This window comes from Ascaphus truei, chromosome 2 (assembly GCF_040206685.1).
Source record: "Ascaphus truei isolate aAscTru1 chromosome 2, aAscTru1.hap1, whole genome shotgun sequence".
Taxonomy (NCBI): domain Eukaryota; kingdom Metazoa; phylum Chordata; class Amphibia; order Anura; family Ascaphidae; genus Ascaphus; species Ascaphus truei.
The window spans coordinates 415990309-416007359 of NC_134484.1; the positions used below are offsets into that span (position 1 = coordinate 415990309).

General features: G+C 48.1%; 1 protein-coding gene across 8 annotated transcripts in view; it reads right to left on the bottom strand.

Moving 5' to 3' along the window:
- NEBL (nebulette) overlaps positions 1-17051 on the bottom strand; it is a 341974-nt gene that overhangs the window by 95227 nt on the left and 229696 nt on the right. For 6 of the 8 annotated variants that reach the window (XM_075587534.1, XM_075587533.1, XM_075587536.1 and 3 more), the window contains exon 12: positions 13262-13363. The exons of the other annotated variants lie outside the window; for them this stretch is intronic. In XM_075587534.1, the coding sequence (XP_075443649.1) occupies positions 13262-13363 (102 nt within the window). The remainder of the gene's footprint in view (positions 1-13261; positions 13364-17051) is intronic. 8 annotated transcript variants of the gene reach the window in all.

A 17051-nucleotide genomic window follows, 5' to 3' on the forward strand; every position in this document is an offset into this window, starting at 1 on the left:
TCGGTCTGTAACTACCACATTGTAGCGGGTCCCTTCCTTCCTTATGGATAATGGCTAGGTTGGCAGCCGAAATTGTGCCTGGGATCAGGGCTCCCTCTAGGAAGGAGTTGAACATATCGATTAGATAGGGTGAGAGGGATGTTGTGAATTTTTGTAGTAGGCGTTGGAAAATCCGTCTGGGCCTGGTGTTTTGGCTATTTTAAGAGAGCTTATGGCTTGGGTCAGTTCCTCATGTGAGATTTTTTGGTTCAGAGTTTCGAGCTCCTCCTTAGTTAGAGAGGGTAGATTACACCGAGCCAGGTATTGGGAGGCTAACTCGGTGCTATCCTTCTCCTGGCCAGGGGGGTGAAGATTGTAAAGGTCTTCATAGAAGTTCGCAAACTCCTGAGCGATTTCTTTCTCAACATAGGAAATCTGGCCACCTTTTGTGCGGATCTTCATGATTTGGGCTTTTGCCCTTATACCTCTGAGTTTTGAGGCCAGGAGTTTATCTGCCTTGTTACCCTTGTCGTAGAACCTTTGATTGGTCCATTTTAGTGCTCTCTCTACCTCTTCGAGCTGGGATGGTTTTAGTTCTGTCCTAGTTTTATCCAGAATTCTAAATAGTTTTTTGGATGGGGCCTTTTTATGTTGTTGCTCTAGGGCTGAGATCTTATCCGTCAGTGCTTTCTGCGTTTTAAGCTTCATTTTTTTCTTATGAGAGGCTAGCGCAGGCCTGCACAACTCGTAAAGCGAGAAGGGCCGAACTGCTCCAAGGAAAAAAATTTGGGCCGCACGGGTAAAATCATCATCATCATCATCATCATCATCATCATCATTATCTCTCCTCCAGCACCTCTCATCATCATCCTCATATCTCCCCCAGAACCCCTCACTATCAACCTTTGCGATACACCCCATCTATCTCTCATACCCCATCTCTCACCCACACACATAATACTCCCTCTCCACATCAAACACACAATACCCCCTGCACACCATACATCCCACCCCCCCTGCACCTCACATCCTTCTCCCCCCTTGCACCTCACATCCTTCTCCCCCCCTGCACCTCACATCATTCTCCCCCCTGCACCTCACATAATTCTCCCCCCCTGCACCTCACATCACTCTCCCCCCCTGCACCTCACATCACTCTCCCCCCTGCACCTCACACCACTCTCCCCTCCTGCACCTCACATCACTCTCCCCCCCTACACCTCACATCACTCTCCCCCCCTGCACCTCACATCACTCTCCCCCCCTGCACCTCACATCATTCTCCCCCCTTGCACCTCCAATCATCCCCCCTGCACCTCCAACCACCCGCCCCGCACCACCAATGACCCCCCCATCACCTCCAATCACCCCCCCTGCACCTCCAATCTCCCCCCCTGCAACTCCAATCACCCCCCCTGCAACTCCAATCACCCCCCCTGCAACTCCAATCACCCCCCCTGCACCTCCAATCACCCCCCCCCGCACCTCCAATCACCCCCCCCGCACCTCCAATCACCCCCCCCCGCACCTCCAATCACCCCCCCCTGCACCTCCAATTACCCCCCCTGCACCTCCAATCACCCCCCCCTGCACCTCCAATCACCCCTGCACCTCACCCCCTGCACCTCACCTCCCCTGTACCTCACCTCCCCTACACCTCACCCCCCTGCACCTCACCTCAATGCACCTCTCATCGCGGGCCGCACAGAGAGGCCGGGCTGGGCTAGCGAGATAAGATCCCCCCTAATTGTAGCTTAGTGTGCTTCCCAGACCGTTGCCGCTGCTGAGACAGAACTGCTGTTTATTTCAAAGAATGAGGTTAGCTTTTGTTTGATTGAGTTCACTATCTGCGGGTCATTGAGAAGGGAGTAATTGAGTTTCCACTTATATGCGGAGCTCTTAAAAAAGGGCAGAGAGAGGGTCAGTTCGACTGGAGCGTGATCGGACCATGTGATTGGGCCTATATCGGAATGGGAGGATGCCTGGAGAACATTTGTGGTGCCTAGAAAGTAGTCGATCCGCGAGTAGGACTGATGCGGAGCTGAGAAGAATGTGTAATCCCTCTGGCCTACGTGCTGGGCCCTCCAAATATCTATGAGAGAGAAGTTTTGTATGGTCTCTCTGAACTTTTTGGCTTTTTTCTGGGTCTGGGCTGAGTGGGGGGTAGTGGGCATTTTGGATTTGTCCTGGTCTGGAGAGAGAACCATGTTAAGGTCCCCGACCACTAGCAGGGAGGAAAGAACAGATTGGTCTAAAGAGTGAAGCAGACTTTGGAGGAAATGGACCTGATTTTCGTTAGGGGCATATACATTAATGATAGAGATCGGAGATCCCGACAGGGTGCCCTGCAGGAGCAGCTATCTTCCCTCCGGGAAGGACGGGTGTTCATGGGGACATGGCATTTAGGCAAGTGCAACACATTATTAACACATTACAATCAACTTCGTTTTGGTGCAAGGAACCATGAGGGGTGTGAACATCTATGAAGGGAGGCTTAGAGTGCCTCTTTAACTTGAGTGAGTGAGGAGTAGGTGGGGGAATGGGGGGGAGGGGGCGAGGACGGGATGGACATTTATAGAAACATTACCTTCATACAAGACAGTACTATCACATTATGAATGACATAGTTTTCTTTCCCCTTGGGGGCTGTCCTGGGGACATGTAGGGGGGCACAAAGCGCCCTCTTTTTTTTTTGCCCATATATCCGGGGGGGGGGTAGGGGAGGCGAGGGGAGGGAGGGTAGGGAGGGGGTATGAGTCGGGGAAGGGGGGGGCATGAGGACGTGGGGAATGGGGGGAGAGGGGGACAGGGGAGGGGAGGGGGGGGGAGGAGGTGCGCTAACATCACATAGTATAGGGACATACATGGAACTCAATTAGTCGTGCATTTTTAACATATTGCTGTACGTTTGTAGCGGACTTTGGGGAGGTGAAACCGTTGAGTGCGGGAGTATGGGGGTGTATGGGGGACTGGATTAGGGGCATAGGGAGATAGTGGGGGGGGTAGGTTTGGGATATACGACCTTCCCTCTGGGACTGCTAGCGGGGGTAATAAGTCCTCTGCTCCGGGGTTCCGGGCTTGCGTCGCAGCTGGTAGTCCTGGGGAGATACTCTCCTGCTTTGTCTGGGCTGCTGGGGCTTGAGGAGCAAGGTTCTCAGGGAAAAGCGGTCCTGTGGAGTGCTCTGCCCAGCACTTCTGGCCAGTGATGACCCCCACTCAACTGGTTTCCAGGGGTCATTGTGCGGTGGGGTGTGTTGGCAGGCGGTCTTTCGCTATTCCCGGTCAGTCGTTGTGGAGGGAGGATAGGTCTCGCGGGACACTTTCTCTTCGGCGGGTCCTCGGGAAGGATTCGACAGCGCTGGGGGATGGATGCTGGACGAGGCGTGGTGTGGAGAGTCCGGGTGCGATGGGGTGAGACGGAGTGAGATAAGGAGGGGGGGGGGGTTGGGAGACACGGACAGTTTCGTTCACAGACAAGACCCTGTATGGGGGGAGGGGGGATGCAGTTTCAGCCGCTAACGGATCATCTCTTTGGTAACTAACGGGTTAGGGCAGGGTTGCGTAGAGGAAGGTGAGTAGGTTGTTGGGTATGGGGGTAGCCATGTGGGGGAGCGGAGAAGAAAAGGGCCGACCGGCATACGGCTGGGTGGTGTTTGGCTCAGTGGGTCCTCTGGTTGGCGAGACGTTCGGAGGCTCGTGGGGTTTCCGCAGACTCAGGTCGTGCCATGGCGCGAGGGGGACGGTCCTCCCGCAGGGGAGTGATGCCGAGGGCCTTTAGGAAGTCGTTGGAGTCCTTTGGATCCGAAATAGTAAAGAATCTGCCATTCCTGGGCACTATTAGTTTGAAGGGGAAGCCCCAACGATATTTGACTCCCAGGTCTCGTAGGAGAGTCGTGAGGGACTTCATCTCCTTCCTCTTCATGACCGTGGTCCTGGATAGGTCACTGAAAATCTGTACGGTGTAATCTTCCACTTAGACGTCTCCAGCCCTTCTCGCAGCCACTGTTATCCTTTCCTTTGCAGTGTAGACGTGAAATTTCGCAAACACGTCCCTGGAGCGGTTTGGGTCTGGGGATTTTGGTCTGAGGGCTCTGTGTGCCCTGTCGAGCTGAAGGTCATGCTCAGACAGCTCAGGGACCAAGTTCAGGAATATTTTGTTGAGGTATGGCTGGATAGATTCCGGCGGGACTGACTCAGGGATTCCTCTGAAGCGCAGATTTTGTCTTCGGTCATGGTTTTCGTGGTCCTCGAGGGCGCTTTTAAGGTCAGCAATCTCATGGCCCATTCTTGCCATATCGTCCTCTGTGTTAGAGAGGGCTGTCGAGATAATGTCCATTCTTATCTCCAGTTCCTCGGTTCTTGTGGTTAGGGTGCCCAGGTCTGCTCTAATGACTCGTAGGGCCATCTTAAGGTCCTCCAGAAAACCCCTTCTCATTCTGAGGAACAGGGACTCAAAAAAATCTTTATTGAGTTCCTGCTGGGCCGGATTGAATTGGCCAAGCATTGCGGCCTCCGCGGCGTGCTCGTGCTCCTAGGCGCCATCTTGGGAGTCAGAGGACGGCTCAATCTGTCTCTGAGCCGGCGGAAAAAAACTTTGTGACAGGGTTCTGGGTTTTCCTCTGCTGCTTCCCTGTCATGTCCGAGCTCTCAGGGAGGGTGCTGGCCACTTTTGGGGGGTGTTTTAGCCGTTTGGGGTGCTAGGTTTGTATGGAGGGTGTCGGGAGCTCTTCACCTAGCCTACCATTCACGGTGACGTCACCGGAAGTCCCAGTTATGTTATTTTGACTTTGTATATTATATATTTTCTATTTATATGTGGTACAGTACTCGGGTTAACCCTGAGCAGTTATTAACTTTTTTTTAATCCTCATGGGCTCTATACAATTACTTTGGTCATTACTTTACTGTATACCTGTGTGCTTTCATTCTTGTGCAATAGTCTTCGGATACTTGTATGTATTTTTCTTGCTTTAGTTTGTGATGAGGGATAGTATCTGTTTTAATCTTTATTTTTCGATATGTAATAAATACTTTTGAGTGCTGCACTTAAAGGATATCATCATTTTTTCTTCTTGAGACGCAGTGTTGTTAGCAGTAGGAATCCATTTTGTATCCCAGGATGCACAGCGGTTATTACTTTGTTTACTTATATCGCTATGATTTCATGCCATTTTCTTTTTGGGGCTGCTTGTGAGGCAAATGACTTCACGCTTCACAGTAATTGGGAAGTCGCAGGGAAACAGTATAATATCTCACAGGCATTAGTGAAAATATATATAGGTGCTCATTCGGACCGTTGATAACAGCGGTTCTTTAGCTGCTTATTACAGCGTATTCGTTGCGCTATAGATATATGATATATAGTGAACGTTCCTCCCTACAGAGAACAATGAAAAGCAAAGCTACACACCAATGGCATAGAATAATATAATCTGCCTGAGAATCCTGTATACGTAGAAAAAAATGATGATCCAGGGCACAAACGGAATTCCAAAAAGAGAATTTTAATGTATCATAACAGCACCAAAGTACAATGTTTCGTCCTTCTAAGAGGACTTTTTCAAGTGACTGGCAGAGGACACGCTTTTTTGTATACCCCAGAAGTACTCAAATAAGAACCACAATATGAGTCATATCTGCATTATATGTATACAAAGAATGTGATCGTCAAGGGGTCAAGAAAGATTCCCTAATAATTACACTTGTCCATAATATGTAACAGCAAGTAAAGCCAGACCTATTGGTCTCCAAGTACAGTAAATCTGTATGTCGGTGTGGATCAACTAGGCTATATACAGTGTAGCCCCCTGTAAACAGCACGGGCTATACCTATCTTCATCCTACTGTGGTAAGTCCTGTTAAGGGCAGGCACCAGTAGTTATCATGGGTTTTCCTCCTTCCTAGCCCTGCCATGAGTGGTAGACGCAGGCCCCTGACTCTGCTGCAGGCACGAGACAGAGGGGAGGCTCTGCTGACATCATGAGGGTTGGGGCTGACTCTATATTTAGCAGCCGCTTCAGTAAGTGACAGTTCTGTTAGTCCTGGGCGAGTTTGAGTCCGGTGCTGTCCGAGGAGTTGAAGGAGCAGAGAGAGGAGCAGAGAGACTCAGCTACTTTGAGTAGAGCTGATAGCACAACAGACCCGGTGGACCAATGCCCCTCACCCCGCGGCTGGGCTAACCTCTGAGGTGGGCTGTGGGGTATTGACGCCCCAGCCCAGACCATCCTGTCAGATGAGAGACTTGGAGGAGAGGAGAGGAGGAGAGTGAATACCGGGGCTTTGCTGTTGTTGTTGTGGCTGCCGGTCGCCACTACATTTGGAGTCGCTGGTCTGACCAATAAAGAGACTATACTTTTATACAAAGACTGTGTTGTGAGTTTGGAGCATTCAACCCCTGGACCAGGGAGGTTCTTCTATACAGGTCCTATCCCATATTCCTGGGAGTATAGAAGATGGAGGTGCTGCACCACTAAGAAAGCATGGAGGCTACCACCCCAGAAGCCTGGTCCTGTCTCCCCAATAACAACGTGGGAAGCTCAGGCCCTCCTGTTCCACACAGGTATGCACCACCACTACGCATGTAATCTGCCCTCACGCACCCTAGACACTACGATGAGTCTGGGGGGGGGGGAAATAAGGGTTAATTTTGGAGGCGCTGCTGAGAGATAAATGCCAGAACAGGTCAGGCTTATAGCGAGGCGGAACGGGAAGAGTGAGATGCACTCTCCGTGCAAGTGCTGGAGAAGGAAGGGCGCAATTGCACATACCGAGGGTAGTCAGGGGAGCGTAGACTCTCGCACAGTATGCCTTGGGCGCCCATAGGAGGTGGCGAAGGAGGGGTGATTAGCTATAGCTGTCCGAGTCCCTTGAGGCAGATAGTGTGAGGCAACTAGGGGGGTCAGCCTGTTAACGAGTCCAAGGACCAAGGCCCAGGGCCCGCGTTATGAGTGGCCAAAAGTAGGAGACGCACGTGCCTAAGAAAGAGAGGTACACTAGCTATCACCCACACAAACGCACCACAGAGCACTTGCATGGTAGACACCGAGTACAGTGCAGGGAGGAGAGGAGTTCTGCTGAGCCTTGGGTACAGATACCTCATATTAGTAGGAAACAGAATGCAGAGCACACATTTGGAGGTTAGTCAGTGTTTAGGTACGAGATGCCCAGTAGACACTGAGAATAGGGCACATGGACATTTGGAGGACGCATCCAAAATGGCGGCCGTGCCTACATGTGCACCGCGGAGCAAGAGAGACGATCTAAAATGGCGGTTCCCGCCAATCCTGGAGCAAGCACGTGAATCGTGCAAAGAGAGAGTGAGATCCATGTGGCGGGAAATGTGCAAGAGTCTGGCGCCAAACCCAGATTCCTTGAAGGAGGAGCGGAGCGAAAACCGAAAGCCCACCCCCAGGTGTTGTGACTGGTCAGAAAGCCAAGCCACATCACCCTAAAGGAGAAAAGGCCCCGCCTCTGGATTCCACCAGAGGGAGGGGGCCCAAGGAGAGCCAATCAGGAGAGTCCTCCCCAGTAAAGGGAGGGACCGGAAGCCATAGCGAGGAGCTTCACTTTTGTCTGGCATTCGAGGAGCCAGGAGCTGAGACACTGAGCTGTTCCAATCCTGAGCGAACCATGTCCGAGATGAACACTTCAATTTACCAACTACCAGGAGGCTTACTGGTAGTGGAGGTAGCTGAGCACGAGTACCTCCGGTGTTTGTGCGTCCACTGCGGGATACCGGGCGCGGTACCAAGCACCAAGGCCCGATGCCCTCAATGTGGCACGTTCTACCTTTGGCCGAACGAGCCGTGGCCGTTGATCGAGACCCCGCGGGGTGCCTCTCCGGGAACATTAACGGGAGTTGGTGGAAGGCAAAGACAAGACTGCCCTGGTTCCCTGTCATACCCAAGCGGGAGGAACCAAGGCCCAGCCCGCTATTGAACTGAGCGAGCTGTCGACAGAGAAGAGCACGACCGCAGTGGAGGTACCAGAGCGAGATTACTTTGTTCCTATACCCACTGGTTGTATCGCAGAAGAACCGGGTGACTCCCTAACGGAGGAACCGATCTTGATATCCTCGGAGGAAGAGGTTGGCGTGACATCGGTGGCAATGCGCCTACCGGCGAACCAGCCCAGAGGCTTCAAGAGGGACCAGACGAGTCCGGAAACCTTCCGACGGCGAGCGCTGGTGCGGCCGGAGGCCCGTAAAAGTCCCACGGCCATGGTGACTCCCAGTGCGGTGGAGACGGAGACTGAAACGACCCTAGAGGAGCCCGATATCATCAAACAGCAGCGGAGCGGTAAGGAGACTCCACCACCCCCTTACCCCCGCCAGGCGACAGCAGCGACCACGGAGGACGAGAAGGAGAGGCTTGAGGCCTACTCGTCTGGCCGTGCACCGGATGCTCCGCCACCGCCCATGCCGGTCCTCGACGCACTTCCGGTGCGTGACCACGGAGCGGATGGAGATTCTGCAGGCACCTCTGATGACGTCGTTTCTGGTTCCACCGGAAAAAGAAGGCCGGGAGGAGAGTTCTCCTCACGAAGCATAGATTCAGCCATTGCCCTGGCTACCCTACAGAGTCGAGGCCCCTCCAGGGAAGCCCAACGCATGGCGGAGAGCGCGTCCAAGAAAGCGTCCACTGGTCGCAGTATCACCCTCTTGCTGGACAATGATATGAACGTTGCCCCTGCCCCAGCCCATAGCTCCATCGGCCCGGCCACTGCCCCTGCCCCGTCACGAGTAGTGCCACTGGAACCTACCAGGTATGAGCTATGTAAATACCCCAAATACTCCAAGGACTTGTGGGATTGGGAATTGAGCGATGAGGGTTCTGATGGGGAGATACCGTATTCAAGTGTTATACCTGTGTCTAACCCTGTGCCGTTTTCTCCTGCAGCTAGAGGGAGGGCCCGTGGGTCCCACACTCCAGTAGAGGCTGGGCCTACCAGCAAAGTGGTTCACAAAATGAATCCTACTAGATATATCAACGCCAGAGGGAGGAGAGATTGCTCGCGATCTACTGATGCGGGTACGTCCGGTGTATCATCACAGGTAGAGTCGGAGGTAGAACGCCCTAGTCCTGCCACTGAGTGCGAGCACCGTGACAAATGGTGGGCGCCTTTGTTCACTGGATACCACGAGAGGATGGACCGTTCACGGTTCCTATTAATTAAGAACAATGTAGTAGACCATTGGTGGGCGGCTGGTTCTTTCACTCCGCAGGAGGTGGAGGATGAGTTAGATCATAGGTTTCAGGAGATAGAACAGAAAATTATTGTACCCCGAGGCCCCAGTATCTTGTACGATGAAGTAGCCCCGGAAGAGCCTGTGTTTTGGGTACTGCCAAGCAGGGCGGGGCACCGCAAGCTCACCAAACTAAGTCGAGCTGACCGGGCCATAGTTGCTAGATACCGGCAGTCTCACGGATATGAGTATCCTTACGTGCCTGAGCCCATCATGAGAGAGATAGAAGAGAATAGGGATAACTGGCTCAGGGAGGATGTTTAGGAGTATCTTCGGACCAAGTTCGGTCAGGGAGGATATCCTAATGAGGATAAAATAAGCGAATTAGTCCGCATATGGAGCATAGGTAGATGTATCTACATGCATGGTATAACTTATCGTCCTGAGCATGGGCCGGTTCAATCGTTCGCTGTGACCATCACGGATCATAATGGGCGGTGGATAAGAAAGCCTGATCCAAAGCATTATCTGTAGGGTTCTCCATGTTGGGAGAACCGGTTGTGTTGTCGATTAACTACCTCATTACGCAATGTATGACAATGTCTCATACTGTGTGCTGTTTCCCAGGTTGTTCGCCGCAGGATGGGTCTGATAAAACTAGGTCCAAGTGGGGACCATTGGATTCCACCATAGGGAGAGTGTAGCCCCCTGTAAACAGCACAGGCTATACCTATCTTCCTCCTACTGTGGTAAGTCCTGTTAAGGGCAGGCACCAGTAGTTATCATGCGTTTTCCCCCTTCCTAGCCCTGCCCTGCATGGTAGACGCAGGCCCCTGACTCTGCTCCAGGCACGAGACAGAGGGGAGGCTCTGCTGACATCATGAGGGTTGGGGCTGACTCTATATTTAGCATCCGCTCCTGTAAGTGACAGTTCTGTTAGTCCTGGGCGAGTTCGAGTCCGGTGCTGTCCGAGGAGTTGGAGGAGACAGTGCGGTCTCATCTGCGCAATCGTGCAGGAGCAGAGAGAGGAGCAGAGAGACAGCCACTTTGAGTAGAGCTGATAGCACAACAGACCCGGTGGACCAATGCCCCTCACCCCGCGGCTGGGGGTGATGGGGAGAATCCAGTCTCCACCCATAGGCTAACCTCTGAGGTGGGCTGTGGAGTATTCACTCCCCAGCCCAGACCATCCTGTCGGAGGAGAGACTTGGAAAAGAGGAGAGTAGGAGAGTGAATACCGGGGCTTTGCTGTTGTTGTTGTGGCTGCTGGTCGCCACTACATTTGGAGTCGCTGGTCTGACCAATAAAGAGACTATACTTTTATACAAAGACTGTGTTGTGAGTTTGGAGCATTCAACCCCTGGACCAGGGAGGTTCTTATATACAGGTCCTATCCCATATTCCTGGGAGTATAGAAGATGGAGGCGCTGCACCCCTAAGAAAGCATGGAGGCTACCACCCCAGAAGCCTGGTCCTGTCTCCCCAATAACAACGCGGGAAGCTCAGGCCCTCCTGTTCCACGCAGGTATGCACCACCACTACGCATGTAATCTGCCCTCACGCACCCTAGACACCACCGATGAGTCTGGGGGGGGGGGGAGGGTTACAACAGTAATGTAATAGTATACCTGTGATGGTGGTATCAGTAACCATAAAGAGAGCAGACTCTGGTCATAACAAACAACCTCTAGGGATAAATGGAAAAATAATAAAACTTTATTAACATATATAACTCGCTGTGCGTGAATAGCTATTTACAGTCGTATGTTAAAATTCCCAGTGATGAGGTCTGGGTACAGATATGGAGCTTCTAATTCACTCCTATGGATGTATAGACCTTACCAAACAAAGTTTTATTCTTTTTCGATTTTATCCCTAGAGGTTTAGGCTGAGCAGTAGGTTATTTGTTTGTTTAACAGTATGTTCTAGTGAGTGCTGGGATGTCTTTTGCAGATCACTCTGTACCTCCATTGTACAGTGCTGTGGAATATGTTGGCACTTTACAAATAAAGGCTAATAATAATATTAATGTTCATTAATTGCAGCATTTAATAATTGGGTGAATTATATCTATGTACTTATGTATTTGTGAATACAAAATTGTTTTAAAAAAAAGTTCGTTGTTGCTTAATTATGGCTATGTTCAAACGAATCCCTTGGGATGAATCAAAGTACAATACAAATCTAACTTTTAAAAGGCTGCACTGCCCTTTCCTTTTCAATGAACTTTGTGTAACAAAAGACAGGATGTGAGCTGACTGAGAATCGGCATGCAAATGAGGGGAACTAAAATAGCAAAGTCTTTTTCAGCTTGTAAATGTAACCCATGATCCCCCCCCCCCCCCCAGAGACAGATGTCTATCTAGGGTGTAGTGAGGCTGGCTACGTGTACTTGGGTGGTGCGTACCTGCTTGGAACAGAATGGCCTGAGTCTCCCGCGTTGGTAGTGGGGACAACAGGACCAGGCTTTCTGGGGTACATGCCTCCATCTCTTTAGCAACGATGATGCAGCGCCTCCATCTCCGCAAGTCCCAGGGATATGGGATAGGACCCTTACAGATAAACCCTGGTCCCAGGGGGAATGATCCAACTCACACAGTCTCTTTGTGTAAAACAGCAGCAATAGTCTTTATTCTTTGGTAACACAGTGAGGTAGTGCACAGCAGTTCATGCAAAGAGTAGTTCTTAGAAACAGTGCTCCCAATGTACAGGCATCTCTCTCCTCTCCTTCCCTCCAGATGTATGCTTCCCAGCAGGATGGGCTGAATGGGACCTCAATACCCCTGCCTCCACCCACAGGGTAGGCCCTAGGAGTGAGGCTAGATATCCTTCCCCTCACCCCCTAAGAAGGGTGAGGGGCAGTGGGCCACCTCTATAGTCCTGTCCGCTCTACTCAGAGGGGCTCTGAGGTCTCTCCTACAAATATCACTCTCACGTTGAGCAGGGCCTCTCAGGTCAGGCATGCACTCTGCTGGGTCTTACTACACTTCAGACCAGCACTCTCCTCCGCTCCAGGACATGACTCCACATACTCCCTCCAGGCTCTCCACAGACTGCCAGTCCTGACACTCTGCTCTCAAGACTCTGCTCCAGCTCAGACTGACATCCTCACAGAACTGGGCATTCTGAACTGCCACCTCTTTCACTCAGCTCTGACTCAACTCACAGCACCAACTGACAGAACCAACTGACCCAGACACACACAGGACAGCCCACTAAATAGAGTCAGCCCTGCCCCTCATGATGTCAGCAGGACCTCCCCTCTGTCTAGGCCTGCACAGAGTCAGGGGGCCCGCCTCCATCACTCCAGGCAGGGCTTGAAGGGGGGAAAACCCATGGTTACTACTGGCGCTTGCCCTTACCAGGGCTTACTCCAGTAGGAGAAGGATAAGTAGCCCGCTCTTACTTACAGGGGCTACATAAGGAAGCACAAAGACATAGAACATTCACCATTTATCTAGACTTTAGTTCCACAGGCACTTGAAAACCATACATCATATAGCGCAGAAATAATAAGTAGAGTACAAAAAGTTATTGACCAATAAAGTTTGATCCAAGTAGCATTAAGATGCAAGTCCATGAACATAAATTCTATTAAAGAAACAAATAATGCAATCTATAATCTGTAGTATGTACTGGGTTACAATCCAATTTTGCAGCCCTGGTCATTGACCTGTATTGAAGAATAAAGTACCTAATGTATCGCAACTTAAACAAATATGAAATTAATGCAATCTAATTTAACCATGCCCCACTCATATTTCAATATTCTGATCTTTTTTATATTCTATGTTAAAACATAAGAAATGGTTTTAAACCTGTTTCTTACAAACCGATACACAACAGACCGGTATTCTCTTGTAATCATTTTGCATAGTTATTTTCATGTGCCAATAACTGTGTTTCTCAAACAATTGTGTATTACTAATGTGAAGCGCTATGTACACTAATGGCGCTATATAAATAAAGACATACATACATACATACAATTGTATTACATTTATAAAGGGGTAGAAAAAAAATGGTTACATCTCATGTTGCTAGAAATAACATACAGTATATAACTCAATCCCTTTAGAACCACTAATGCAATCTTACCTGGCTGGAAAGCTTAGACACCTCTTTTGCATGCTCATAATCCAGTCTTCCTAATACTGCAGATTCCTTGTCCATTTCACCTCTGCCTTTCTTATATTGAACCTGCAACAACAAAAATCACAAATCACAAAGAGTTTTAGCACATCAAGATACGGAACATGTCAACAATACAAAAAAATCTTATACAAAAAAATCTTTCAGCAGAAGTAACCACCATGTTCTATATTTTATTGAGTGACAATTAGGGCACAAAATCCAAGATAAAATCTCTGGTCACTGTGGGTCAACAATCTTTAACTATATGAAATAAAATTTTATATTAACTGTGCAACACATTTACATACTAAAAATGATAAAGGTTGATATATTAATTAAAGTGGATGGTATGATATTCTAGTTTATATTTCCCCACATGGTAGCAACATGACTAATTCTTAGAGGAGAATAAAACAAACGGGGAAGGAGTAAGTGCTTCAAGCTTTGCAATAAAGCTAACTACGGAGACAGTAGGCTTATGGGATTTATCACTGTGGTTTATATCTATTATGGACGTTAATTCTGTACTGGAGTTGAAATGCACAAATTTCTTGAACAGCATGCAAGAAGTTATGCACTATACTTTTACCGTACAAAATAACACTTATCTGTATAAATTGCCTCCATCATTATATAATTAGACACCTTCGTCACTTAAAAAATTGTTTTCAAGATATAATAGCGTAGCTATTTTGCAAAATACGGTTTTCATATATTTTTCTCAAAAGCAATTATTTTCATTTTCCATAACTTACCAGTTAACATATGGTACTGTGGCAAGTCAGATACTGTAAGTAACTTAAATAAATATATATGTTTCACTGTATGAGGTGCATACAGCTATGGAGCATTGGAGGAACAGAATAATTTTGATTTAAATAATTTATTAAAAACAGCATTATTTGAGACCAAACGACTCTTCATTTAAAAAAAAAAGGAAACTTTAAATATCTAAGGAACAGTTTATAAGCATTCAACTGCGATGAAGTACATTCAGGAAGAAATTCAGGGGATACATGGTCAGTTGTTAAATCAATTCAATGTGCAATGTGTACAATTATGGATTACAAATGTAAAAGAAACAGACAAACAAACAAACAAACAAATGGAGCTACAATAAATAATAGGTATGGTAATAAATAGAAGAAAATCTAGACATTTAAATTATTAATGGGAGACAGGATAGAGCAGGAGTGACCCCTCAAGTCCTCAATTGTCACCATCAGGTCAGGTTTTCAGGATATCCCTGCTTGAGCACAGCTGGCTCAAACAGTGGCTCAGTCTAAGACTAAGCCACTGATTGATGCACCTGTGCCGAAGCAGGGATATCCTGAAAACCTGACCTGTTGGTGACCCTTGAGGATTGGAGTTGGGCATTCCTGGGATGGAGGCATAACTTCAAAATGTAATGGAACATCTAAAAAGGTTGCAAAAGGAGACAGCACATGAAAAATGGTAATGCAAGAAAGATTGCAAGTTGCAGTAACCCCAAAATGTTCTTCAACATACCTTTCAGGGGGTGGAGGGGCAAGCAAATGATAAGTGTTACGCAGAAAGCTGAGATTTTAAATACATTATTTGCCTCCTTGTTCCACAAAAATGGGAAGTGTGAGCTGTTAGTTCTTGGGGATTTCAACTTCAACAGGCTTAACCTTAAAAGCAATAACATCCAGGCAACAACTCAAGTCACTGACCCTAACCCAACTAATTTCCCAAACCACATGGACAAACCTAAAATCTCACAACCATTCTTTGTTAGAGTGGATTCTATCCTCTAGTCCTAACAGAATCCAATCATCTGGTATCCTACCTATCATTTTCAGTGGCCATGCAATAGTATTTTGTGTTAGGAAAATCAGACCACCCAAATCAAGCCCCAAAGTTCTCCTCACTAGAACATTTAGAAACTATAACCCACAGCAGTTTCTGGCTGATCTTACCAACTGCCCTTGGTACAGAATCGACTTGATTCCTGACCCCGATTCTGTGGTTAATTATTTCCAAACAGTTCTTAAAACTCTGTGATACTAATGCTCTGCTACACAGAATAAGGGTACAGGGGGCCCACCTTCCGTGCGTTACAGCCGACATTATTGCACTTTACCATTTTAGCGATGCCTTGTGGAAAAGCTGTAAAGTAACTGGCAATACCAAGGATCTTAATAACTACAGATGCCTGCGGAATACATGCACAAGACAAACAATACATGCAAAAGCCGAATATTAATCTGACAATCTTCTTGGAATACATCAAATCCATCAAACTTCTGGAAGGTCATCAACAATCATCTTATATCAAAAAGGATGATATTATTCTGACAAAATCCCACTGACATTACAAACGCATTCAATGAATAATTTGTGGGTTGTGCTATTTCCCTATTAGCAAAGCGCAACCCGAACTACAAACATGAAGCTCAATCTGGGAAAACATCTATAGCCCCACCCTCTCCCAACACTGCCCACAATTTTCCATTTTTCCTCAAATTAAAACTAAGGGGCCTATGCAGAGAGCAGCGCTATAGTAAATCTCGCCATTTTTTGGAGAAATTTGCGCAGAAAACAGCAGAAAATGGCGAGGTACGAAAAACGCGCCATTTTTTTTTCTATTTATAAATTTCGCCGCGCGGCTGGCGAGAACCTACATCTCGCCAGTGTTAAAAATATCCGAATTCAGAAAGGCGCGATCGCCATCTAGCGGCTGTTCGCGCCAAGAAAATGGCGCGATTTTCTACAATTACCTCCGCCAAAAAAAGTTGTCAAGAAGCTGGAGCTCGCCGGCCATAGGGGGGAAAAAAAAAAAATGCGCGATTTTTTTCTCTCACTTTTCTGCAGCGCGCATCTCTCCCTTTTAAACTCGCCACACGCATTCATGCCATAAATTGCGAATTTCGCCCATTTCTGCATATGGACAAAAAAACTCTCCATTAAAGCTACTTTTTCTTAAACTCTCCAATTATTTCTAGCGCTGCTCTCTGCATTGGCCCCTAAGCATCTAATGTGGACCTGACCTACTGCAATCAAAGTTCATACAACTCAGTGCCCCAGCCATGGCCAAACCGCTTGCTTCCTTAAATCAACTCTAATTTGTCTGCACATCCTACTATCCAAAGTCATGGGAAAATGTGTCCACTCCCAATTAAGCGATTACGATACCAAGACAAATTTCCATAGCCAATCCCAATCTGGCTTTCGCCCAAAACACTCCACAGTAACTACCCTCCTAAAAGCTTGCAATGCAATCTAGTGTGGAATGGAACTGGGAAAACTTACTGGTGCAATATTCCTAGATTTTGCAAAGGCTTGTGATATTGTTGATCATGTTATCTTGCTAAACAAACTTCAGTGCTCTGGAACAGGGGAACATGCTTTAAATTGCAGGTAGGTGTTTCCACAAGGCTCTGTTCTGGGGCCCCTACTCTTTTCAGTCTTCATCAATGATATACCTACAACTTGTAAGGGAGCTTCATTGCACATCTATGCAGATTACACAATCAAATATGCACACAGCCCTAGCCTCTCTGATCTTGGACATATACTTCAATCTGATTTTTCGAGACTTGAAAACTGGATTTCCCAAAACAAACTGTTTTAAAATACTGACAAGACTGTAACAATGGTATTTGTGACCCAGGCTGAATTTCTAAAACTACCAATGATGGTGCTACAGATCAGAACCAACTCTAATACAGCTCAACCCTGTTATAGCGCGATCCATTCCAAAGCGAATCCGCTTATAACGCAATGTGGACAT